Raw genomic sequence first — 26,197 nt, 5'->3', positions numbered from 1 at the left:
CATGCTCATGTCGCCTTGTCCACGGTGAACACGCCCATGTCGCCTTGTCCACAGTGAACACGCCCATGTCACCCTGTCCACAGTGATCACGCCCATGTCGCCTTGTCCACGGTGAACACGCTCATGTCGCCTTGTCCACGGTGAACACGCCCATGTCGCCCTGTCCACGGGGAACACGCCCATGTCGCCTTGTCCACAGTGAACACGCTCATGTCGCCTTGTCCACAGTGAGCACGCCCATGTCACCTTGTCCACAGTGAACACACCCATGTCACCCTGTCCACAGTGAACACGCCCATGTCGCCTTGTTCACGGTGAACACGCCCATGTCGCCCTGTCCACAGTGAACACGCCCATGTCGCCTTGTCCACAGTGAACACGCCCATGTCGCTTTGTCCACAGTGAACACGCCCATGTCGCCTTGTCCACGGTGAATACGCCCATGTCGCCCTGTCCACAGTGAACACGCCCATGTCGCCTTGTCCACAGTGAACACGCTCATGTCGCCTTGTCCACAGTGAGCACGCTCATGTCGCCCTGTCCACAGTGAGCACGCTCATGTCGCCCTGTCCACGGTTAGCACGCCCATGTCGCCTTGTCCACGGTGAACACGCTCATGTCGCCTTGTCCACAGTGCACACGCTCATGTCGCCTTGTCCACAGTGAGCACGCCCATGTCGCCTTGTCCACAGTGAACACGCCCATGTCGCCCTGTCCACGGTGAACACGCCCATGTCGCCCTGTCCACGGTGAGCACGCTCATGTCGCCTTGTCCACGGTGAACACGCCCATGTCGCCTTGTCCACGGTGAGCACGCCCATGTCGCCTTGTCCACAGTGAACACGCCCATGTCGCCTTGTCCACGGTGAGCACGCTCATGTCGCCTTGTCCACAGTGAGCACGCCCATGTCGCCTTGTCCACGGTCAGCACGCCCATGTCACCCTGTCCACAGTGATCACGCCCATGTCGCCTTGTCCACGGTGAACACGCTCATGTCGCCTTGTCCACGGTGAACACGCCCATGTCGCCCTGTCCACGGGGAACACGCCCATGTCGCCTTGTCCACGGTGAGCACGCCCATGTCGCCTTGTCCACAGTGAACACGCCCATGTCGCCTTGTCCACGGTGAGCACGCTCATGTCGCCTTGTCCACGGTGAGCACGCCCATGTCGCCTTGTCCACGGTGAGCACGCTCATGTCGCCTTGTCCACAGTGAACACGCCCATGTCGCCTTGCCCACAGTGAACACGCTCATGTCGCCTTGTCCACAGTGAGCACGCCCATGTCACCTTGTCCACAGTGAACACACCCATGTCACCCTGTCCACAGTGAACACGCCCATGTCGCCTTGTTCACGGTGAACACGCCCATGTCGCCCTGTCCACAGTGAACACGCCCATGTCGCCTTGTCCACAGTGAACACGCCCATGTCGCCTTGTCCACAGTGAACACGCCCATGTCGCCTTGTCCACGGTGAACACGCCCATGTCGCCTTGTCCACGGTGAACACGCCCATGTCGCCTTGTCCACAGTGAACACGCTCATGTCGCCTTGTCCACAGTGAGCACGCTCATGTCGCCCTGTCCACGGTTAGCACGCCCATGTCGCCTTGTCCACGGTGAACACGCTCATGTCGCCTTGTCCACAGTGCACACGCTCATGTCGCCTTGTCCACAGTGAGCACGCCCATGTCGCCTTGTCCACAGTGAACACGCCCATGTCGCCCTGTCCACGGTGAACACGCCCATGTCGCCCTGTCCACGGTGAGCACGCTCATGTCGCCTTGTCCACGGTGAACACGCCCATGTCGCCTTGTTCACGGTGAACACGCCCATGTCGCCCTGTCCACAGTGAACACGCCCATGTCGCCTTGTCCACAGTGAACACGCCCATGTCGCCTTGTCCACGGTGAACACGCCCATGTCGCCTTGTCCACGGTGAACACGCCCATGTCGCCTTGTCCACGGTGAACACGCTCATGTCGCCTTGTCCACAGTGAGCACGCTCATGTCGCCCTGTCCACGGTTAGCACGCCCATGTCGCCTTGTCCACGGTGAACACGCTCATGTCGCCTTGTCCACAGTGCACACGCTCATGTCGCCTTGTCCACAGTGAGCACGCCCATGTCGCCTTGTCCACAGTCAACACGCCCATGTCGCCCTGTCCACGGTGAACACGCCCATGTCGCCCTGTCCACGGTGAGCACGCTCATGTCGCCTTGTCCACGGTGAACACGCCCATGTCGCCTTGTCCACGGTGAGCACGCCCATGTCGCCTTGTCCACAGTGAACACGCCCATGTCGCCTTGTCCACGGTGAGCACGCTCATGTCGCCTTGTCCACAGTGAGCACGCCCATGTCGCCTTGTCCACGGTCAGCACGCTCATGTCGCCTTGTCCACAGTGAACACGCCCATGTCGCCTTGCCCACAGTGAACACGCTCATGTCGCCTTGTCCACAGTGAGCACGCCCATGTCACCTTGTCCACAGTGAACACACCCATGTCACCCTGTCCACAGTGAACACGCCCATGTCGCCTTGTTCACGGTGAACACGCCCATGTCGCCCTGTCCACAGTGAACACGCCCATGTCGCCTTGTCCACAGTGAACACGCCCATGTCGCCTTGTCCACGGTGAATACGCCCATGTCGCCCTGTCCACAGTGAACACGCCCATGTCGCCTTGTCCACAGTGAACACGCTCATGTCGCCTTGTCCACAGTGAGCACGCTCATGTCGCCCTGTCCACGGTTAGCACGCCCATGTCGCCTTGTCCACGGTGAACACGCTCATGTCGCCTTGTCCACAGTGCACACGCTCATGTCGCCTTGTCCACAGTGCACACGCTCATGTCGCCTTGTCCACAGTGCACACGCTCATGTCGCCTTGTCCACAGTGAGCACGCCCATGTCGCCTTGTCCACAGTGAACACGCCCATGTCGCCCTGTCCACGGTGAACACGCCCATGTCGCCCTGTCCACGGTGAGCACGCTCATGTCGCCTTGTCCACAGTGAGCACGCTCATGTCGCCTTGTCCACGGTGAGCACGCCCATGTCGCCTTGTCCACGGTGAACACGCTCATGTCGCCTTGTCCACAGTGCACACGCTCATGTCGCCTTGTCCACAGTGAGCACGCTCATGTCGCCTTGTCCACGGTGAGCACGCCCATGTCGCCTTGTCCACGTAGAACACGCTCATGTCGCCTTGTCCACAGTGAGCACGCTCATGTCGCCTTGTCCACGGTGAGCACGCCCATGTCGCCTTGTCCACGGTGAACACGCTCATGTCGCCTTGTCCACAGTGAGCACGCCCATGTCCCCTTGTCCACGGTGAACACGCTCATGTCGCCTTGTCCACGGTGAGCACGCTCATGTCGCCTTGTCCACAGTGAGCACGCTCATGTCGCCTTGTCCACGGTGAGCACGCCCATGTCGCCTTGTCCACGGTGAACACGCTCATGTCGCCTTGTCCACAGTGCACACGCTCATGTCGCCTTGTCCACAGTGAGCACGCTCATGTCGCCTTGTCCACAGTGAGCACGCTCATGTCGCCTTGTCCACGGTGAGCACGCCCATGTCGCCTTGTCCACGGTGAACACGCTCATGTCGCCTTGTCCACAGTGAGCACGCCCATGTCCCCTTGTCCACAGTGAGCACGCCCATGTCGCCTTGTCCACGGTCAGCACGCTCATGTCGCCTTGTCCACAGTGAACACGCCCATGTCGCCTTGCCCACAGTGAACACGCTCATGTCGCCTTGTCCACAGTGAGCACGCCCATGTCACCTTGTCCACAGTGAACACACCCATGTCACCCTGTCCACAGTGAACACGCCCATGTCGCCTTGTTCACGGTGAACACGCCCATGTCGCCCTGTCCACAGTGAACACGCCCATGTCGCCTTGTCCACAGTGAACACGCCCATGTCGCCTTGTCCACGGTGAATACGCCCATGTCGCCCTGTCCACAGTGAACACGCCCATGTCGCCTTGTCCACAGTGAACACGCTCATGTCGCCTTGTCCACAGTGAGCACGCTCATGTCGCCCTGTCCACGGTTAGCACGCCCATGTCGCCTTGTCCACGGTGAACACGCTCATGTCGCCTTGTCCACAGTGCACACGCTCATGTCGCCTTGTCCACAGTGCACACGCTCATGTCGCCTTGTCCACAGTGAGCACGCCCATGTCGCCTTGTCCACAGTGAACACGCCCATGTCGCCCTGTCCACGGTGAACACGCCCATGTCGCCCTGTCCACGGTGAACACGCCCATGTCGCCCTGTCCACGGTGAGCACGCTCATGTCGCCTTGTCCACAGTGAGCACGCTCATGTCGCCTTGTCCACGGTGAGCACGCCCATGTCGCCTTGTCCACGGTGAACACGCTCATGTCGCCTTGTCCACAGTGCACACGCTCATGTCGCCTTGTCCACAGTGAGCACGCTCATGTCGCCTTGTCCACGGTGAGCACGCCCATGTCGCCTTGTCCACGTAGAACACGCTCATGTCGCCTTGTCCACGGTGAGCACGCTCATGTCGCCTTGTCCACGGTGAGCACGCCCATGTCGCCTTGTCCACGGTGAACACGCTCATGTCGCCTTGTCCACAGTGAGCACGCCCATGTCCCCTTGTCCACGGTGAACACGCTCATGTCGCCTTGTCCACAGTGCACACGCTCATGTCGCCTTGTCCACAGTGCACACGCTCATGTCGCCTTGTCCACAGTGAGCACGCTCATGTCGCCTTGTCCACGGTGAGCACGCCCATGTCGCCTTGTCCACGGTGAACACGCTCATGTCGCCTTGTCCACAGTGAGCACGCCCATGTCCCCTTGTCCACAGTGAACACGCCCATGTCGCCTTGTCCACGGTGAGCACGCCCATGTCGCCTTGTCCACAGTGAACAAGCCCATGTCGCCCTGTCCACAGTGAACACGCCCATGTCGCCCTGTCCACGGTGAACACGCTCATGTCGCCTTGTCCACAGTGAACACGCCCATGTCGCCTTCCCCACGGTGAACTCCCTCATGTCGCCTTGTCCACAGTGAACACGCCCACGTCACCTTGTCCACAGTGAGCACGCCCATGTCACCTTGCCCGCGGTCAACACACTCATGTCACCTTGTCCACAGTGAACACGCTCATGTCGCCTTGTCCACAGTGAACACGCCCATGTCGCCTTGTCCACGGTGAATACGCCCATGTCGCCCTGTCCACGGTGAACACGCCCATGTCGCCTTGTCCACAGTGAACACGCTCATGTCGCCTTGTCCACAGTGAGCACGCTCATGTCGCCCTGTCCACGGTTAGCACGCCCATGTCGCCTTGTCCACGGTGAACACGCTCATGTCGCCTTGTCCACAGTGCACACGCTCATGTCGCCTTGTCCACAGTGCACACGCTCATGTCGCCTTGTCCACAGTGCACACGCTCATGTCGCCTTGTCCACAGTGCACACGCTCATGTCGCCTTGTCCACAGTGAGCACGCCCATGTCGCCTTGTCCACAGTGAACACGCCCATGTCGCCCTGTCCACGGTGAACACGCCCATGTCGCCCTGTCCACGGTGAGCACGCTCATGTCGCCTTGTCCACAGTGAGCACGCTCATGTCGCCTTGTCCACGGTGAGCACGCCCATGTCGCCTTGTCCACGGTGAACACGCTCATGTCGCCTTGTCCACAGTGCACACGCTCATGTCGCCTTGTCCACAGTGAGCAAGCTCATGTCGCCTTGTCCACGGTGAGCACGCCCATGTCGCCTTGTCCACGTAGAACACGCTCATGTCGCCTTGTCCACAGTGAGCACGCTCATGTCGCCTTGTCCACGGTGAGCACGCCCATGTCGCCTTGTCCACGGTGAACACGCTCATGTCGCCTTGTCCACAGTGAGCACGCCCATGTCCCCTTGTCCACGGTGAACACGCTCATGTCGCCTTGTCCACGGTGAGCACGCTCATGTCGCCTTGTCCACAGTGAGCACGCTCATGTCGCCTTGTCCACAGTGCACACGCTCATGTCGCCTTGTCCACAGTGAGCACGCTCATGTCGCCTTGTCCACAGTGAGCACGCTCATGTCGCCTTGTCCACGGTGAGCACGCCCATGTCGCCTTGTCCACGGTGAACACGCTCATGTCGCCTTGTCCACAGTGAGCACGCCCATGTCCCCTTGTCCACAGTGAACACGCCCATGTCGCCTTGTCCACGGTGAGCACGCCCATGTCGCCTTGTCCACAGTGAACAAGCCCATGTCGCCCTGTCCACAGTGAACACGCCCATGTCGCCCTGTCCACGGTGAACACGCTCATGTCGCCTTGTCCACAGTGAACACGCCCATGTCGCCTTCCCCACGGTGAACTCCCTCATGTCGCCTTGTCCACAGTGAACACGCCCACGTCACCTTGTCCACAGTGAGCACGCCCATGTCACCTTGCCCGCGGTCAACACACTCATGTCACCTTGTCCACAGTGAACACGCTCATGTCGCCTTGTCCACAGTGAACACACCCATGTCGCCTTGCCCACGGTGAACTCACTCATGTCGCCTTGTCCACAGTGAACACGCCCATGTCGCCTATTCCACAGTGAACACGCCCATGTCGCCTTGCCCACAGTGAACACGCTCATGTCGCCTTGTCCACAGTGAACACGCTCATGTCACCTTGCCCACAGTGAGCACACCCATGTCACCTTGTCCACAGTGAACACGCTCATGTCACCTTGCCCACAGTGAGCACACCCATGTCACCTTGTCCACAGTGAACACGCTCATGTCACCTTGCCCACAGTGAGCACACCCATGTCACCTTGTCCACAGTGAACACGCTCATGTCACCTTGCCCACAGTGAGCACACCCATGTCACCTTGTCCACAGTGAACACGCTCATGTGACCTTGCCCACAGTGAGCACTCACATGTCGCCCTCTCCACAGTGAACACACCCATGTCACCCTGTCCACAGTGAACACACCCATGTCACCCTGTCCACAGTGAACACGCTCATGTCGCCCTGTCCACGGTGAGCACGCTCATGTCGCCTTGTCCACAGTGAACACACCCATGTCACCCTGTCCACAGTGAACACACCCATGTCACCCTGTCCACAGTGAACACGCTCATGTCGCCCTGTCCACGGTGAGCACGCTCATGTCGCCTTGTCCACGGTGAACACGCTCATGTCGCCCTGTTCACGGTGAGCACGCTCATGTCGCCTTGTCCACGGTGAGCACGCTCATGTCGCCTTGTCCACGGTGAACACGCTCATGTCGCCCTGTTCACGGTAAGCACGCTCATGTCGCCCTGTCCACAGTGAACACGCCCATGTCGCCCTGTCCACGGTGAGCACGCTCATGTCGCTTTGTCCACAGTGAGCACGCTCATGTCGCCTTGTCCACGGTGAGCACGCTCATGTCGCCTTGTCCACAGTGAGCACGCCCATGTCGCCTTGTCCACAGTGAGCACGCCCATGTCGCCTTGTCCACAGTGAACACGCCCATGTCGCCTTGTCCACAGTGAACACACCCATGTCGCCCTGTTCACGGTGAGCACGCCCATGTCGCCTTGTCCACAGTGAACACACCCATGTCGCCCTGTTCACGGTGAGCACGCCCATGTTGCCTTGTCCACAGTGAGCACGCCCATGTCGCCCTGTCCACAGTGAACACGCTCATGTCGCCTTGTCAACGGTGAGCACGCCCATGTCGCCCTGTCCACAGTGAACACGCTCATGTCGCCTTGTCAACGGTGAGCACGCCCATGTCGCCCTGTCCACAGTGAACACGCTGATGTCGCCTTGTCAACGGTGAGCACACCCATGTCGCCCTGTCCACAGTGAACACGCTCATGTCGCCTTGTCCACAGTGACCACGCCCATGTCACCCTGTCCACAGTGATCATGCCCATGTCGCCTTGTCCACGGTGAACACGCTCATGTCGCCTTGTCCACGGTGAGCACGCCCATGTCGCCTTGTCCACGGTGAACACGCTCATGTCGCCCTGTTCACGGTGAGCACGCTCATGTCGCCTTGTCCACGGTGAACACGCCCATGTCGCCTTGTCCACAGTGAACACGCCCATGTCACCCTGTCCACAGTGATCACGCCCATGTCGCCTTGTCCACGTTGAACACGCTCATGTCGCCCTGTTCACAGTGAGCACGCTCATTTCACCCTGTCCACATTGATCACGCACATGTCGCCTTGTTCACGGTGAGCACGCCCATGTCGCCCTGTCCACGGTGAGCACGCTCATGTCGCCTTGTCCACGGTGAACACGCCCATGTCGCCCTGTTCACGGTGAGCACGCTCATGTCGCCTTGTCCACGGTGAGCACGCTCATGTCGCCTTGTCCACGGTGAACACGCTCATGTCGCCCTGTTCACGGTGAGCACGCTGATGTCGCCCTGTCCACAGTGAACACGCCCATGTCGCCCTGTCCACGGTGAGCACGCTCATGTCGCTTTGTCCACAGTGAGCACGCTCATGTCGCCTTGTCCACGGTGAGCACGCTCATGTCGCCTTGTCCACAGTGAGCACGCCCATGTCGCCTTGTCCACGGTGAACACGCTCACGTCGCCCTGTCCACGGTGAACACGCCCATGTCGCCCTGTCCACGGTGAACACACCCATGTCGCCTTGTCCACAGTGAACACGCTCACGTCGCCTTGCCCACAGTGAACACGCCCATGTCGCCTTGTCCACGGTGAACACGCTCATGTCGCCCTGTCCACGGTGAACACGCCCATGTCGCCCTGTCCACGGTGAACACGCCCATGTCGCCTTGTCCACGGTGATCACGCCCATGTCGCCTTGTCCACAGTGAGCACGCCCATGTCGCCCTGTCCACAGTGAGCACGCTCATGTCGCCCTGTCCACAGTGAACACGCCCATGTCACCTTGTCCACAGTGAACACGCCCATGTCGCCCTGTCCACAGTGAGCACGCTCATGTCGCCTTGTCCACAGTGAACACGCCCATGTCACCTTGTCCACAGTGAACACGCCCATGTCGCTCTGTCCACAGTGAGCACGCTCATGTCGCCTTGTCCACAGTGAACACGCTCATGTCACCTTGTCCACAGTGAGCACGCTCATGGTGCCTTGCCCACGGTGAGCACACTCATGTCACCTTGTCCACAGTGAGCACGCCCATGTCACCCTGTCCACAGTGAACACGCTCATGTCGCCCTGTCCACAGTGAACACGCCCATGTCACCCTGTCCACAGTGACCACGCCCATGTCGCCTTGTCCACGGTGAGCATGCTCATGTCGCCTTGTCCACAATGACCACGCCCATGTCACCTTGTGCACAGTGAACACGCCCATGTCGCCTTGTCCACGGTGAGCACTCCCATGTCGCCCTGTCCACAGTGAGTACGCCCGTGTCGCCTTGCCCACAGTGAGCACACTCACATCACCTTGCCCACGGTGAGCACGCCCATGTCGCCCTGTCCACAGTGAGCACGCCCGTGTTGCATTGCCCACAGTGAGCACGCTCATGTCACCTTGTCCACGGTGAGCACGCTCACATTACCTTGCCCACAGTGAGCACGCTCATGTCGCCCTGGCCACAGTGAGCACGCTCACATCACGTTGCCCACAGTGTGCACGCTCATGTCGCCCTGGCCACAGTGAGCACGCTCACATCACCTTGCCCACAGTGAGCACGCTCACATCACCTTGCCCACATGAGCACGCTCACATCACCTTGCCCACAGTGAGCACGCTCACATCACCTTGCCCACATGAGCACGCTCACATCACCTTGCCCACAGTGAGCACATTCGTGTTGCCTTGCCCATGGTGAGCACGCTCACATCACCTTGCCCACGGTGAGCACGCTGACATCACCTTGCCCACTGTGAGCACGCTGACATCACCTTGCCCACAGTGAGCACGCTCATATCACCTTGTTCACAGTGAACATGACAAATGACAAACCAAAATCATGGCTGCTCTTATTCAGCTCATCTTTATTTGATATTAGTGACACAAACTTGTAGTTTTGAGTCTTTTTTTTAACACTGAATCCAAGCATTGAAGGGGCTGTACCTGCCGTTGTGAAAAATCCTCTCTGTTTACAGCAGATGCCAGTGTCAGCTTGGCTCTGTTGCTGGTACAGTTCCTCAATGTTGGATGTTTGAAGGTTCAAAGCCTCTTTTTAGGAGCTCATCTCATCATCCAGGGAACGAAGCTTGATTTGTGCATCACTGAGGTGCTATCTTTCAGGTGGAAGTTTAAACCAGGGATTTATATCTAAGGGCCGAATAGATTGCATGCTACCATTTGAAGGAGGGCAGTGAGTTCTTGTATTTTGGTTAAGTTTCCGCCCTTAAACGATGCTGCACCATTGAAGTAATTGATAGCTCCTGGAATTAGGCAGCACAGAAGGAGCCCATTCAGTCATAAAGGACACTGTAGTTTCTTTGAAAGTGCTTCAATCTGCCCCACTCCTTTGCTCTTTCCTCCAACTCTCCAATGGGCTGGCAGTATATTGAGCTTGTGATGATTTCTTAGGGATTGCAGATTGCATATCATGCAGTGCCTTGAGTAATACATGGTTGATGTTACTATTCCAGCTGCCTAGTTTTTCAACCAAAGACAAGGTCCGCCAGAAAATCAACATGGAATTTAGTTTACTTGCTGACTTTACTATGAGTTGAAGGAGGTACTGAGCTCAGTGATTGAAATGTCCACCCTGTTCATTATCTGTTTCAAAACAAAGTGATGAACAGCCTAATCCTTGATTTGAAGTAGCATTTGAACCATCTGCTAATTTTAATTGAAACGATGTATCCCAAAATCCACTTCCTCTGCTGCTATTACCTTACAATGTTTAATTTAAATTACCGTCTAATTAATTATTTTAGGCACAGGATAACTGTATTAACAGGAGCAGATTGCATTGTTTCTTGGTGATAGGAGGTACACTAATTGTAAAAATGTGTAAATTTGATCTGCAACTTTGAAAGACGGCTTGACACATCATAAGTTATTTTCACGTTGCACTTTCAAAAGTCAATTTTTGGAGAGAGGTGTGGTGACAGGGGTGGGGGGAGAGCTTGGGATGTTGACAATATTGATGGCAGTAACATTGTCCTTTCCAGGCGTCATCCAGGCTGAGAAAATCGTGTAACGTTCTGACTTGATTTACATGCGGCCTACCCTTTGCCTTTGCTGCCTGAGTGCTGTTGCTGCAGATTAATTCATGGCCTGTAGCACATTCCCAACTGCTGTCATCCTCACATAAGGGCTGGGAGCCACTGCTTACCCATTGTCCAGGATCCCAGTCCTGATCCCTGTCCAACACAATGTGATGCTTCCTGTCTTCATCCCTATGTGAAAATGTGAAATCGTTAACATCATCCAGGAAATCAAGGAACCCTAAAATTGACCGTTTGAGATTTTTGTGTATGGAAAATTAATGTGCTCTTGTGACATTTTTCTGATGCTTTTAGCAAAGCTGCTAGAATAAGCAGTTTAATTTCTTTGTTATGGTATTACACAGTGGAATGTCTGATGAATGGCATTTTAGTATTTGCATGCTGTGGCAACAGCTGAGTGAGCCTTATAAACATTACACAAATGATTAAATATACTTCTGTTCAAAGACTCAGCTTGGACCTTATCTACCTTCTTTGTGTTTCTGCTGATTTTGTTTGCAAGTATCCTCCAGTCTCTTTCTGTCGGTAGTTTCTCCCCAAGCTTGTGACGATCCAGTTCCTGACACTGCCACCAAGCAATCCATGATGCAATTTCTTCTCTGGCTTAGAATGGATGTCCTCCATTAACAGGTGACATTTACACAGCAAGCTTCTAAACAAGGAGTTTCTTGACAGGAAGAATGTCCCAGTGTTCGGGGTGATGGGGTGATGGTAGAACTTTTGTAATCAACAGCTGGAATTGAGACAGGGGGGTTGTACAGTACTGAGGTAGAGGTACATGCTGGGCATTGGCTGGAGGATGGCTATAAATGCAGCATGGCCTGAAACAATGCAAGGATTCTTCAGAGAAAGGAAGAGGTTAGCAAGGACTGGCTGTTGGGTGCCTATCATCAGGCTGAAGATAGATCACTGAGTAATGCAGATGGCGAAATGACAAGGAGGGCACTGGAGGAGTCGATCCTTGATGTGACAATGGCCCACATGGAAGTTTTGATTGGTGTCAGTGACTGTCCCTCAATTCAAGGATGAACAGTGCTCAGGGTTGAGGGTGTCTCTGCCATCAGTGCCTGCACAGACTGGTTCAGAACCCACAGATCTGTGTGCACATGAGGCAGGGTGGCCTGTGAGTTAGTGGGATCCAGAATGTAGGATCTGCTTCCTTCTCTTTCATTCTCTGCTACAGCTCTGCCTCATCATTGAGGGGCTTGGACTCCAAACATTTTTAGTGGGATGTGGGTGTCACTTTCTGGACCAGCATTTATTGCCCATCCCTGGTTCGCCCAGAGAGCAGTTAAGAGTCATTCACGTTATAGTAGTTCTGGAGTTACTCAGAGGCCAGGCCAGGGAAGGACAGTGGATTCCCTTCCCTTGGGGAAGTCCGTGAGCGAGATGGAATTTTACGACAATTGGCAGTAGTTAGCATTTTATTCCAGATTTTAATTGAAATCAAATGTCACCATCTGACACAGTGGGATTTGAACCATAGTGTGCCCAGTGTATTTGTCTGGGATTCTGTGTTACTAGTCCAGTGTCATTACCACAATGCCACTAACCTGTTTATTACTATATCAGAGCTTTGCTGAGATTACTGACTGGGTGGAGACTGCTACCAGGGGCAGTGGAGGTGAGGTACATGAGTAGATTAGATTACTTACAGTATGGAAGCAGGCCCTTCGGCCCAACAAGTCCACACTGACCCACCGAAGAGCAACCCACCCAGACCCATTTCCCTACATTTACCCCTTCACCTAACACTACAGGCAATTTAGCATGGCCAATTCACCTGACCTGTACATTTTTTTTGGACTGTGGGAGGAGACCGGAGCACCCGGAGGAAACCCACGCAGACACGGGGAGAATGTGCAAACTCCACACAGAGTGTTGCCTGAGGTGGGAATTGAACCCGGGTCTCTGGCGCTGTGAGGCAGCACTGAGCCACCATGCCGCCTACTAGTAGACAGGCAACATTCTGGAGATGGAACTGTTTATGGACCGGAGAAGGTTTGGCTCCCTCTCAGTGCAGATTGTTTAGGGTCAATCTGGAAGAGGATTTAAACCAATTTGGTGTGCTGACAAATTTCTGGTGTGAGCAGAATATATGCATAAGGATGCCCTGCTGATGTTGAGCTGAACAAAACCCTGACAATAATAAATAGGCTGTGGGATTCAAGAAGAGGAGAAAGAAGCAAATAAAACAGGGGTTAAGGTTGAGTTTCTGATTCAAAGGCATGTCACCTTGGCATTGCCGAATCAGTGGAATGGAGGCTGTGTGAATTTTATCTCCCCTCCTCTCTGATCAAGACCCATTCCCACACTCATCCAATAAATCAAAAAAATCAACAGGTTAATTTTAATGAGAAAAACATTTCCAGCTTAATCCTCTGCATGTGTAAAAGCCTTCAGAAACAACGTCAGTTTTTTTTTTCCCACAGTTTCTTATTGAGATGCAGCACTGGGAACTGCTGATAAGGGACTTGTGCAAAGTTCATTTCTATCAGTTTTATACAAAGGAAGTGGTTGCTGAGCAGCACTCCGAATGTTCTGTTTTTGGTGGGGGTGATGGGAGAGTGATGGAGAGCACTGCAACTCCACCGACGGAGCTGCTCCCATCTCAGTCACCCAACTTCAGAAACAGGAAGAGTACCAGCCCAGCCCAGTGGGCACCCAGTTTTTGAGGTGTGAGAGTGTGAAGAGGTGGAACATGTAATTAACACATTTAACTCAAGCTCCGACAATGCAATGAAGGGTCTGTTTTAAATTTATCAATGGTTGGATGGGTTTTTGCAAAGGATCTGCATATTTGTTTTAAAACAGTTAGATGCAAAACTCACTGACAGGTCTAGTGCTTGTTGTTCATATCCATTTGTCCTTGAGAGCAGTTATGATTCAACCACATTGCTGTGGGTCTAGAGCCACATGTAGACCAGACCAGGTAAGGACAGCAGATTTCCCTTCCTAAAGGACATGAGATGGGATTTTTTTCTTAAATAGCAGTGAGAAATAATTGTCTAATCACCATAACTGAGACAGGGGGTAAAATCTTACCCGCTCCTGAACAATGTGGATGGGTTGACGAGAATGTTGGGACAAATGTGTGAGAACAGTAGGGAGGATCTTCTCACCATTGAGAGTATAACATTCTGTTTTCCAGTTGAGTGTTGAACGGTGAGATGAGATTCTGGGCAGTGAGCAGCAAGAAGCCTGTTTCACCTTTGTGACAACGTTGTCTCACCTCGTTAATATGAAGTGTCTCATTCTCCCACCCCTCGTACAGATACTGGCCAGCAACATTACTGCCATTAAAATCAGGGAGGTAACCTAGCAACTCCAGCTCACTGTTGGTTCCTGCAGATCTCCATCAGGCACCAACATCTCAAGGCATATTCCACTGGCAATGACTGCAAACACCTCATCTCCAGCAGGACCTTCAGGTCCCAATCAGTGTAGTGAGGTGCCAGTTACCCTCTGTCAGACAGGTCCAGAGCAAATCAATCAGGACAACTACGAATTGCAGGCACTTGACTGGGCGCCCGACAGGGCTTTAAAGATGGCATTTGACTGCAGGAATCCTGGGAGGTCCCAGCGGTGTCTGTAGCAAATAGGAAAACACAATGAGTGGCCTGCCCATGGTGCATTAGTAATGGGCTGAGTTGGGAAAACTTGCTGGGGGTTATGGAAAGAAACCTACCATGAAACCTGGAAAAATTGGCACTTGATTTCTGTTAAGATTCAGCCTAAGTTATGATTCTTAATGTTCTCCACCACTGAGAGTTTCCTTGCGTCTGTTGTTGATTAATTTATAAAGACTGATTAGTCAACAATTCTAATATTGGCATATGATGTGACCATACCCAAGGCAATCTAGACACACTTTGGTCTTTTTTCATCTAGAAGTCTCAAATAACTAGTACATTCAAAGAAATTATTTTTAAAAGCATCAGAGGCAGTCTTATAATACACCAACTTCCCAAACAGGATTTCCTGTTATAAAGGAGTGTTGTTTAGATGGACGCTTTCATTAAGAACGAACAGCAGTGTTTGAGTATTTGTGTTTGCAATTAAAATGGTTCATTTCTTTCCTTGAACTTACTGTTCAAAAAGAGTGGTGGACGGATGTAGGTTCTATCACTCACCAAGGTCCCAGGATTCGTGCTGCCCCACCTGCTCCACTTTCATCTCATACTTCAGACTGCATATTTTTACAAATTTACAAAATTTTGAGGGGCATGGATAGGATAACTAGGCAAAGTCTTTTCCCTGCGGTCAGGGATGCCAGAACTAGAGGGCATAGTTTTACGGTGAGAGGGGAAAGATATAAAAGAGACTAAGGGGAAACTTTTTCATGCAGAGGGTAGTACATGTATGGAATGAGCTGCCAGAGGATGTGGTGGAGGCTAGTACAATTGCAACATTTAAGAGACATTTGGATGGGTATATGAATAGGAAGGATTTGGAGGGATATGGGCCGTGTGCTGGCAGGTGGGACTAGATTGGGTTAGGATATCTGGTTGGCATGGACGAGTTGGACTGAAGGGTCTGTTTCCATGCTGTACATCTCTATGACTCTATGACTTCCACCAGCTCTGTGGGAAGAAGCATTGCGAGCTCAAAGTTGCAAGAAAAGGTTGATTTAGTTATTCCTCAAGCTTCCCCCTTCCAGCAAATTCCAGGCCAAGATCTTTTGCCTGGGAAACCATCAGTTTGTGAGTACATAGATCTTAATTCCTCAAGAAACACTCAGTGGTATGACAGCTCCTGTTAACGTTCAGAAACCAGTATTCAGACAGGTTCCAGCCCTATCTGGGAGAGATACAGAGACCTGTCTATATTGTATTTGCCTTGCTGCTGAGGTACCCCAACTGAGCAACCTCAGCAGTGGGCCCACTTCTAAGTGACAGCTGTGCCAACATCAAATCTCATCAATCCCCAATTTCTTAATGACATCTGACAACGCCAGTTAGGAATCATTATCACTGAGGAAGTTCTTCGTATGAATGCTTTAGTTTTTATAACAGACCATCTCGATTATTGACTTAGTTCAAAACACTAGTGAGCCTGTTTCCTGATGTTCAGACCTACACAGGCCCATTTGAGAAGTGGGTAGTAAGCTCTCACTGGCAATGCCAGTTGGCAGCTTTAGGACTGTTCTTGAGGTTTTCCCCTGGGGTAAAAAAGGACTTTGGTACACCATTGTTCTCTTATTTTAGTATTAACAGCATCAGAACCTGTTACTGGCTCCTGAAGTTCGGGAAGTTGATGGTGTTATGGATCAATGGGCATCACATTGACAACTCTAACCCATGGCTCTATAATGCCAGATTGTGTGGGATGTCAGAGTCACTGGCTTGGCCAGTATTTGTTGCCCAAACATAATGGTCTTTAAGAAGGTGGTGGTGGTGAGGCATGCTGCAGTGCAGTCAGTATATCCATAACGCTGTTTGGAAGCAAGTTCCCAAATATTAACCCAGCAGCATTGAAGAATTAGCAGGACAGTTCCAAACCAGGATGGCGTGTGACTTCGAGGGACACTTGCAGGTGATGGTCCTCCCATATGTAGCTGTCCTTGCCCTCCAGGTCAATGCTTCCCAGACTTTTTCCCACTGTGACCTCACTTTGATTCTTAAAAATTGTCATGAGCTCTCTGTTGAGTAATGGAGAGGGAAGAAGGATCTGTGAGAGCAGGAGAGGTGTGTCGTCCATTGCTACATTGGCAGCAGCTGCCCCAAGTTTTAGTGTGTTCCTTAGCACGTAGTCCTAGACTTGGAATACAGCAGTTTGCAACACTCTGTTGAGGTGCATTCTTTACATTGAAAGACCATCAAGTTTTCAGCAGAACAAAGAGCATCTTTCACCAAGTTGATGGCCCTCCAAGTGCAGTTGATGGTTATCTCGGTGTGCGACCCGGGGAACAGACCATAGAGTACAGAGTCCTGTGACATGGAACTGCTTGAGACAAACCTGGACAGAAACCACTTGCATCTCTCTCCAGACTTCCTTTGCAAATGCACATTCCAGCAGGAGGTGTGTGACAGTCTCTACCCCCCATCCCACCTCCCCCCCCCCCCCCAAAACCACTTCAAGGGCAGTGTGCGGTATCACACAGAGACTGGGCAGTACAGGAAGGGTCTCGGTGCTCTTCTCACCATCAGCCAAGTGATGTCCTGATACTTGTTGGAAAGTTCGGGTGATGAGGCATTCTGCCAAATGACTTTGACAGTCTGCTCAGAGCAACCACCTGATGAAGGAGCAGTGCTCCGAAAGCTAGTGCTTCCAAATAAACCTGTTGGACTACAACCTGGTGTTGTTTGATTTTCAATTTTGCTCAGAGAAGAGCCTGATAGGATCCACCTTCTCCTTTACCCACATGGTCTTGAGAATGCTACGTGCTGACCACTTCCTGATAGACTTGTGGCCAAAGGTCTTTTCTTTCACAAATATTTCCATTAGAGACAGGTGATATGGAACAGTCCAACTACTTGGAGTGTTCTGCCGCAACCAGGCCAGACCCATCCTTTGCAACACCAGCTTCGGGTAGTACCCCAGTACACAGTGACACTTGGTGTTTGTATACTGAGGGTCTATGCACAGCTTGATGCAGCCACACACAAAGATGGCCATCAGGATGAGGGTACATACTGTCCTCCACCTTTATCTAGAGCTTTGTATATTGTGTCCCTTTGTTCCAGTCCATCTATGACCTGCAGATGAAGTGATAAATGACTCGGGATACACACAATAGCTCAAGCTCAAGGAATGGACCAGACCTGCACCACATGCGACAACAGATAAAGTACTTCAAACCTGATGACCATGTTTTTACCCATAATGGAAGGGAGTGATGCTCCCAAAAGCACAGTTTCTGCCTCACTTTTGTGATATGTTGCTCACAAGTTTTGGTACACACCCCAGCCCCTCTGAACCAAGTTCCCAACACCTTCAGGTAGTCTCTTTTGTGGAGGGAATAGAGGATCAGTCGACCCATTCTCAGAGAACATGGCCTCTTTCTCGCCTCGATTTACCTTGTCGCCCAAGGCCAGTTTGAACTGGTCATACTTGCTCATGACTCTGTGCACTGACAGTGGATCTGAGCAGAAAACAGTGATGTCATCTATGGAGAGGGAGGCCTTAACCTGCAGGCCTCCACTGTTTGGAATAGTCACCTTTCTCAGGTTTGCATTCCTTCTAATGGACCCAACAAAAGGGTCTGTGCAGCATACAAACAAGGCAGGAGAGAGTGGGCAGGCCTGCCTGACACCAGATCTGAATGGGAAGCTACTCTGACATAAGGCTAACAGGTCATTAGTCCCCAGTTTTCCATCCTGCTTCCTTCTTAAATAGTGGGTTGGTATTTGTTTGATGGGAATTTTCCAGCATCTATAGAATTTTGGAAGTTGATCACCAATACATAAATTATTTCTATAGCTACCTCCTTCAACACTTTGGGTTGTAGAATATCAGATTGTAGGGACTTATCAACTTGCCGCCTCATTAATTTCTTCAGTACAACCTTCATATTAATACTAATTTCCTTCAATTCCTCATTCTCCCTCATCACTTAGATCTCTCGTTTTCAGATTTCTAGTCTCTTTCTCAGTGAAAACAGATACATTTTGCTTCTCTATCAATTCTCTATTTGCCATTATAAATTTTCCTCACTTTACCTATAGCGTACCAATGTTTATCTTAGCAAAACATTTCCTTTTTTTAGAACTATAGAAGCTTTTACAGTTTGTTTCTATGTTCCTGCTAAATAGTATTCGTATGGTGGTTGCATCTGACATTCTGACAGCGAACTGAATGGGTGAACGTTCAGAGAACTTTAATTCGCAAAGCTAGATGAGTGAATGCATCAAAAATAATGTACAGACTAGAAGGGTTAACGTAAAAGGTATTTAAGTTAGTATGTTATATATGGGATTGTGAAGCAATGTAAAATAAAGAAAGTTATATAAAGTTAGTTGCTTTCCCATGAGAATCAGAACAAATAGAAGGACAATGGGCCAGCAGGTTACAAACACAGGCAAAATCAGGGTATTATAAATGGAAAATAAAAGCAAATGCTGGAAATTGGAAAGAAATACAAAAATGCTGGAGAAACTCAGCACATCTGGCAGCACCTGTGGAGAGAGAAACAGAGTTACCATTTCGGGTCTAGTATGAATCTTCTTCCAAACAGTTCTGTAGAAGAATCATATAAGACCCAAAACCATAAATGTTCAACTAATGATTTATAATTGCCAAAGTATGTCCCATTACTGAAAAAGAGCCATACTGCACTGTATTAACCAATCTCCCACACTGTGATTTTCAATAGAACCTTGAGGTATATAATATCTAGGGTTTCCCTATTGTGGAAGTATTATCTTTTACCGTAACTAACTCTTCCAATACCTGACCTTACCATTTGTTCATTATAACATCCCTCATACAGATTCCAGCCAATCCAGTGTTTATCTTCTTCCAACTATTCTTCACCAAATGGTGGTGTAAAGAACTTGTTAAGTATTTTTGTGAATTGTCTCTGCTCCTCTGTTAACTCACAATACTCTCCCCTTGGGTGTATATTTAACACTTCCCTTTTTTACTATATATTAGAATATTCATTGTACTTCATAATATTTTGGTGATTAATAGCTGCTTGCACCTTTTCCTTCCTTTCTTTATCCCTTTTTAACATTTTTCTTAATTTCTCATATTCTGCTAGTTATGTTCTAATTTTTATATGCAAGTGATAATTGTATATCAGATATTTTCAATTACATGCTGATGTGGACATTAATTTGAATTTCACTTGAGCACATTTAAGAGACACTTCCTGAAATCGTGGTGCCGTTGAGTTAGGAAGTATGTGCTTGTAATGTCTCTAAATAAATACTATTCTGAATAACGATTGGCTTTCTGGGATAAAGCAGAATTAAGTTACATTGATATAGCACCTTTCACAACTTCAGAATGAAGAGCTTCAGCACCGATGAAGCATCTAGGAAGTACAATCACTGTTGCAGCAAACAAATACTTAGCAGCCAATTTGTACGCAGCAAGGCCTCACAAATGGCAGTGAGAAAATGACCAGATAAAATGTTTGTAGTGATGTTGGTTGAGGGATAAATATTGGTTGGGACTTGAGGAGGACTTCCCCCTTCTCTTTGAATAGCACAGTTTGAAGTAGGTAACTGAAGATGGAACAGATTGCAGCAGAGAATAGACATTATCGTATATTAAGTGTAATTGGTGGTAAAATGTGTAAGTCATTGAGAACACAGAAGAAACATTTTTTCCCAGCTTTGTTTGTTTACCCATGTTCATAGGTACATGTGCTTGCTCAGTACTGTGTGTGTTCATATATGTGTGTGTACATGATGTGTGTGATGTGTGTGTATGTGTGAGGTATGTGTGTGTGTGTGATGTGTGTGCATATGCATAGCTGTATGCCTGCATATTCTAGCTTTTGGAAAGTGATTCAGGTTTGAAAAAATAGGTTTACTTAATTTTGCGAGTGTTTTCCTACACAATGTGGATCACCGTTGTGCACAGAAAACTACCCAACTCATGTAAAAACTCCAGTACAAATAAGAAATTAACTTGATGCAGGATTTAAAAAAATAATTCAAACTTGTCCCTGCAGCCCAAATGTGTGTTATCGTCTTTCACTTTTAATCTACACCTGCTGACATAACCACTGCCATTGTGATTCATGCAACTCTGAGATGATTTACCTTGTTTTGATGTTGCAGAATTGTATTTTTCATCAACTTAACTCAATAAGAGAACAATTGAGGCAATGGTTTATTTTGATAGGAAGTGGGAACTTAGAGTGGCTGACTTTTTCTTTCTTGTTACATTTATTTCTTCAGTGCTCAATACTATGCACCCACAGTATTCCTCAAGGGCTTTCTAAGAATGTGGCTTGTCATGCTAAAGCTTCAGTGAGTGCCTTTTAAAAGAAAAATGACTGTAAAACCTTTGAGATAAAGCAAACATCGTTCTTGAAATGCAACTCAAAACTTTTGAGCACTTAGCCTGAAGGGAATTGGATATATTTTTACTGTTGCAACTGACCCAGTGTCGACTATTTGTGGAAAGCAAAAACAGCCATGAAGTGCGAATTCAATGCGGTCACTACATAGAAGTGCACAGGATTTACAGTGTAGAAACCAGACATTTGGCCCAACTTCTTTATGGCAGTATTTACGATCCTCATTGCACCTGAGTTTTTTTTTAAAAATGTAGCTAAGAGATTTGATGGGTTGGAATGGAATGTCATGTTGGTTGGAATAGTTTTACAAATATTTGAAAGAATGAATTTTCAACTTTACCAAGTATCTGGAATTACAATTAATTTTCTTTCCCTATTTACAGCTTATTTCCAGTGACGCGGATGGGGCCATACAGAGAGCGGGAAGATTCCGGGTGGAAAATGGATCCAGTGATGAGGTGAGCAACAATATTGGTCACGTTTCCCCAGCTCGTTTTGTCCTGGGATAAATGCTTGACTTGGATCATTTGAAAGCATTCCACTTGATGCTGTGAAGGTGGATTCAGATACTGTGCTTCCATAATGCAGGAATCTAGCCTTGTTTGGCTGTGCAGTGCATGACAAGCTGTTTGACGCGGTGCAGGGAAGGGAGCAGGTATGCCAATACCAATATGGCATTTTTCCCAGCAGAGCCACACCCAAATGCCAGTCCCTAATCATTGGGGGCATGCAGTATCGATGTGTTCTCCATCCTCAAGCAGTAGCTCCTGCAGCGGCCTTCCCTTTAGTGGTCCATCAGCTATTGGGCACAGGTTCCATGTCCAGCTCTAGCAGGCACTAATACTGGCTTCCTGGTTGCAAGTCAGGAATTTTAGGAAGAAACCTTTCAATTGCTGCTTTAAGAAGCAAGAACATTGTTTAATGGGAGGGTCATTCCACCGCATGCGCTCACAGCCAGGGACAATATTTGGAGAAGGAACGGGAAGTAATGCACACTGGTAACTTATTCCAAATGACTGCAGCTCACTGCACAGTAAGTGTCTGCATTATCACAGGAACACAGAGAAAATCAGCCTCTTCATCATCATTTAACCCTCTCTATCTTATTACTAGGATAAATAGACAAGGTCTTTTCCCTGGGGTGGGAGAGTCCAGAACTAGAGTGCATAGGTTTAGGGTGAGAGGGGAAGGATATAAAAGGGACTTAAAGGGCACTTTTTCACTGGTCCGTGTATGGAATGAGGTGCCAGTGGAAGTGGTGGAGGCTGGTACACTTTCAACATTTAAAAGGCATCTGGATGGGTGTATGAATAGGAAGGGTTTCGAGAGATATGGGCCAAGTGCTGGCAAATGGGACGAGATGAGGTTAGGATATCTGTTGGCATGGACAAGTTGGTCTGAAGGCTCTGTTTCCATGCTGTAGATCTCTATGAATCTGTGACTCTGATATGAATAGGATCTCGGTGATAAACATACTTTTTTAGTGAAGTTTGCTTGTTGTGTGGTACTGTGCATTAAGCATCACATTGTTTAAGGGCTGTTATAAAGGTTCTAATTGTTGCAACATTGAAATCTATATTGGTTTTGCTATTATTGTACATTTAGTCATTTACAGCTACACCAAAGGGCACCACAATAAATTTCCGATACTGTGGTGAAGGATTTTCTTCATAAGATGGGCAGAACATGTTGCCTTTTGTTTTATATTTAATTGTAGTGCATCTCCACTTGTGATAATAAGTACACTTTGTTCTTGGGAAATGAGCCTCAACTACAATGATAAATAGCATTTCAGTAATTAAATGTCAGGCCGCTAAAATACGTTTCCAGCCAGTCACACGGAGTGTTTTACAAAATTCCTATTGTAAAAGACCGAACAGTTTCCACTCTGTAATCCGTTTGTAACAGAGTTGAAATAATGTGAGCTTCATTAGCTTTGATGTGCACTCAGTATTTTCCTGCAGTTGTAGGTGATGCTGATAAGACTGAAAGAATAGCACATTTATCTGTATCACATTCAAAGGTGTAAATTCTGTTATGGATAATATTGAAATGCACATAATTAGTTTGTTGATGCTTTGTGGTATAGAGTGAAACTGCATTCACAAGTTGTTGTTTCTCTGATTGATTCACGAGATGTGGGTGTTGTTGTCAATGCTTGTCCACTCTCCATTGTCTCAAGAAGCTGGGATGGTTGTCTACTGTTGTTTGCCTGGTCACGGTGTTGTTATATTAGAGAATTCCAAGATTTTGACCCAGTGAAGATAAAGGAATGAGACAGATTTCCAAGTCAGGATGGAATGCGGCTTGGAAGGACACGTGCAGGCAGAGGTGTTCCCATGCAGCTGCTGGCCTTGTCCCATCAGGAGGTAGAGGCCAGGAGTTTGGAAAGTGCTGGTGAAGGAGCCTTGATGTGTTGTTCCATCTTGTAGCTGGTGCACGCTGCTTACACTGTGCATTGGCAGTGGGAAGAATGAATGTTGAAGGTGATAGCAGGGGTATTGATCAAGCAGCTGCTTTGCCCTGGATGCTTTTGAGTTTCTTTGATTGATATTTTAGCTCTAGATGAAGTGGGAAGTATTTCATCACGCACCTGACTTGTGCTTTGTAGATGTGGACAGACTTTGGGGAGATAGGAGATGAGTTACTCACTACTAAATACATAGCTTCTGACCTGCTGTTGTTTACTCAATTATAGTAGTTATTAAGGGGAGATGGTTAGATGTCTTCTTGTTAGGGATGGCCATTGGCTGTGAATATTACTTGCTACTTCTCAAGCCAGGCCTACTTGTTGATCAGGTGATGGAGAAAGTGAGGACTCCAGATGCTGGAGATCAGAGTTGAAAAGTGTGGCACAGCAGATCAGGTGGCATCCGAGGAGCAGGAACGTTGATCTTTTGGGCGTAAGCCCTTCATCAGGAAGAGTTGTTGATCAGGTGTTTACAGTTTTGGACACAATCCCATTCCCTATGTGAGGAGCTGTCCGCGGTAGGCCTTGACGTAGAACTTCAATATAATAAGAAGTCCCATTTAATCACATGTGAATGTCGTTGTAACTGCTATTGTTCTTAGTAATCATCTCATAGTTTATAATGGAGACAAGCTCCTGTCTGCACACTGAAGAGAATCCATTGCATTACCCTAGACCCTGGCATGGTGGCTCAGTGGTTAGCACTGCTATCTCACAGTGCCAGGGACCCAGATTCAATTCCAGCCTTGGATGACTATCTGTGTGAAATTTGCACATTCTGTAATGGCAGGCACTATTAGAAGTAATAGTATAGATCTTGGGTCTATGAGCTTGTATTCCTTAAGATGGTAGGTTTTCTTTAAGAACTAGATTGCAAACCTAATTCACAAAGCAGACAGGATCCTGGATTTTATCAAGAGGGGCACAGAGTATAGAAACGTTGAATGTTACATTAAACGTTGGTTTAGTCTCAACTGGAGTTTTATGTCCAGCTCAGGGAAGAATGTGAAAGCAGTAAAGATTCAACAAAGGGCTTTCAGAGCTGGGAATGGGTGAAGAAGGTGGTTGGAGAGTAAGTATTGGAGCACAGTGGCAAAGTTCAAACTGCAAGGCCTTTTAAAAATAAAATGAACAAACCCTTATGCCATTCCACAGCAATCAGGCCACATCCACCAATAGAAAAAGACCCATAATTCAAAGGGGCCTTATAGCTGCTTCAGGATCCTCTGGCAGCCATTTTATCTTGGAGCCTGAGAGCCCAAAATCTCAAACGGTGAGCACAGTGGGGGTTTTGACCCTCAGTCTGGGAAGCCCTGACCTGGGCTGAGTCTTGGGCAGTGCTGAAGGAGTACTGCACTGTTGGAGGTGGTACCATACAGGTGAAACATCAAATCTCCACCTCAAAGATCTGGAAAGAAGTTCAGTACGCTACTTAAAGACAAACAAGGGAATTCCCCTGGTGTCCTGGGAAGCACTTATCCCATTATTAACACCAACAAAAACAAATTAATTGACCATTTATCTCACCGCTGTTTGTGGGACCTTGCTGTGAGTAAATTGGCTGTGTGCCCACATCACAACACTTCATCAAGAGTACCTTCTTCAGCTGTGAAACTCTTCGGGTCATCTGGAGAAAAGGGAAGGCTCCAAACTTGCTTTTCATTGACGAGGTCGACATTTTCTTGCACTGTTAGGAGGGACGATTCACGATTCTGTTTTATTTCTGCAGCAGACTGTTTTTAATGTGCTGTGAAGATGAAAGATGTTCCTGGCTTACACTGACATGTACATATGCTGGAAAGAGCAAATAAGGGAAATATATTTCAAGTTGTACAGTTTTCAAAGCAGGTAGAAGAACAGAAAGATCTGAATTATTTTGGATGTGGCAGGAAAACTCAAAGTGATTCTTTAAATGGCTCACAGGATGCTTTATAAACTAAGGCATAGAGTACAATAGCAAAGAATGTGTTATCCTTTGCCATACACCAGTTGCAACCCAACTGGAGTGTTAGATTAGATGCCCTACAGCATGGAACAGGCCCTTCGGCCCAACCAGTCCACACCGACCCTCCGGAGTGTAACCCACACAAACGCATTTCCCTCTGACTAATGCACCTAACACTACAGGCAATTTATCATGGCCAATTCACCTAACCTGCACATCTTTGGACTGCGGGAAGAAACCCACACAGACATGTGGAGAACGTGCAAACTCCACACAGATAGTCACCCGAGGCTGGAATTGAATCTGGGACCCTGGTGCTGTGAGGCAGCAGTGCTAACCACTGAGCCACTGTGCTGCCCTGTTGTGGCTAGTTTTTGTATACCAATCTTTAGGGATGATTTGGAGATGCCGGTGTTGGACTGGGGTGCACAAAGTTAAAAATCACACAACACCAGGTTATAGTCCAACAGGTTTAATTGGAAACACACTAGCTTTCGGAGCGACGCTCCTTCATCAGGTAATTGTGTGAGGGAGTCTTTAGGGAGGAAGCCAGAAACGCAGATGCAGTTCAAAGGAGGTTCACAAGAATAGAATGAGAGATGAAGGGGTACTGACATGATGTAGAAAATGGAAAGACCATGCATTTTTAG

At 49.3% G+C, this 26,197-nt stretch overlaps 1 protein-coding gene across 9 annotated transcripts in view; it reads left to right on the top strand.

Annotated features, from left to right (window-relative positions):
* The window catches only part of garnl3 (GTPase activating Rap/RanGAP domain like 3), a 443,924-nt gene that overhangs the window by 164,326 nt on the left and 253,401 nt on the right, over positions 1-26,197 (top strand). For all 9 annotated transcript variants that reach the window (XM_072565743.1, XM_072565740.1, XM_072565739.1 and 6 more), the window contains one exon: positions 21,516-21,590. In XM_072565743.1, coding sequence (XP_072421844.1) covers positions 21,516-21,590 — 75 coding nt within the window. The remainder of the gene's footprint in view (positions 1-21,515; positions 21,591-26,197) is intronic.

The sequence above is a fragment of the Chiloscyllium punctatum genome, chromosome 49 (genome assembly GCF_047496795.1).
Source record: "Chiloscyllium punctatum isolate Juve2018m chromosome 49, sChiPun1.3, whole genome shotgun sequence".
Lineage (NCBI taxonomy): Eukaryota > Metazoa > Chordata > Chondrichthyes > Orectolobiformes > Hemiscylliidae > Chiloscyllium > Chiloscyllium punctatum.
This window is presented reverse-complemented; position numbering and strand designations above follow the sequence as displayed.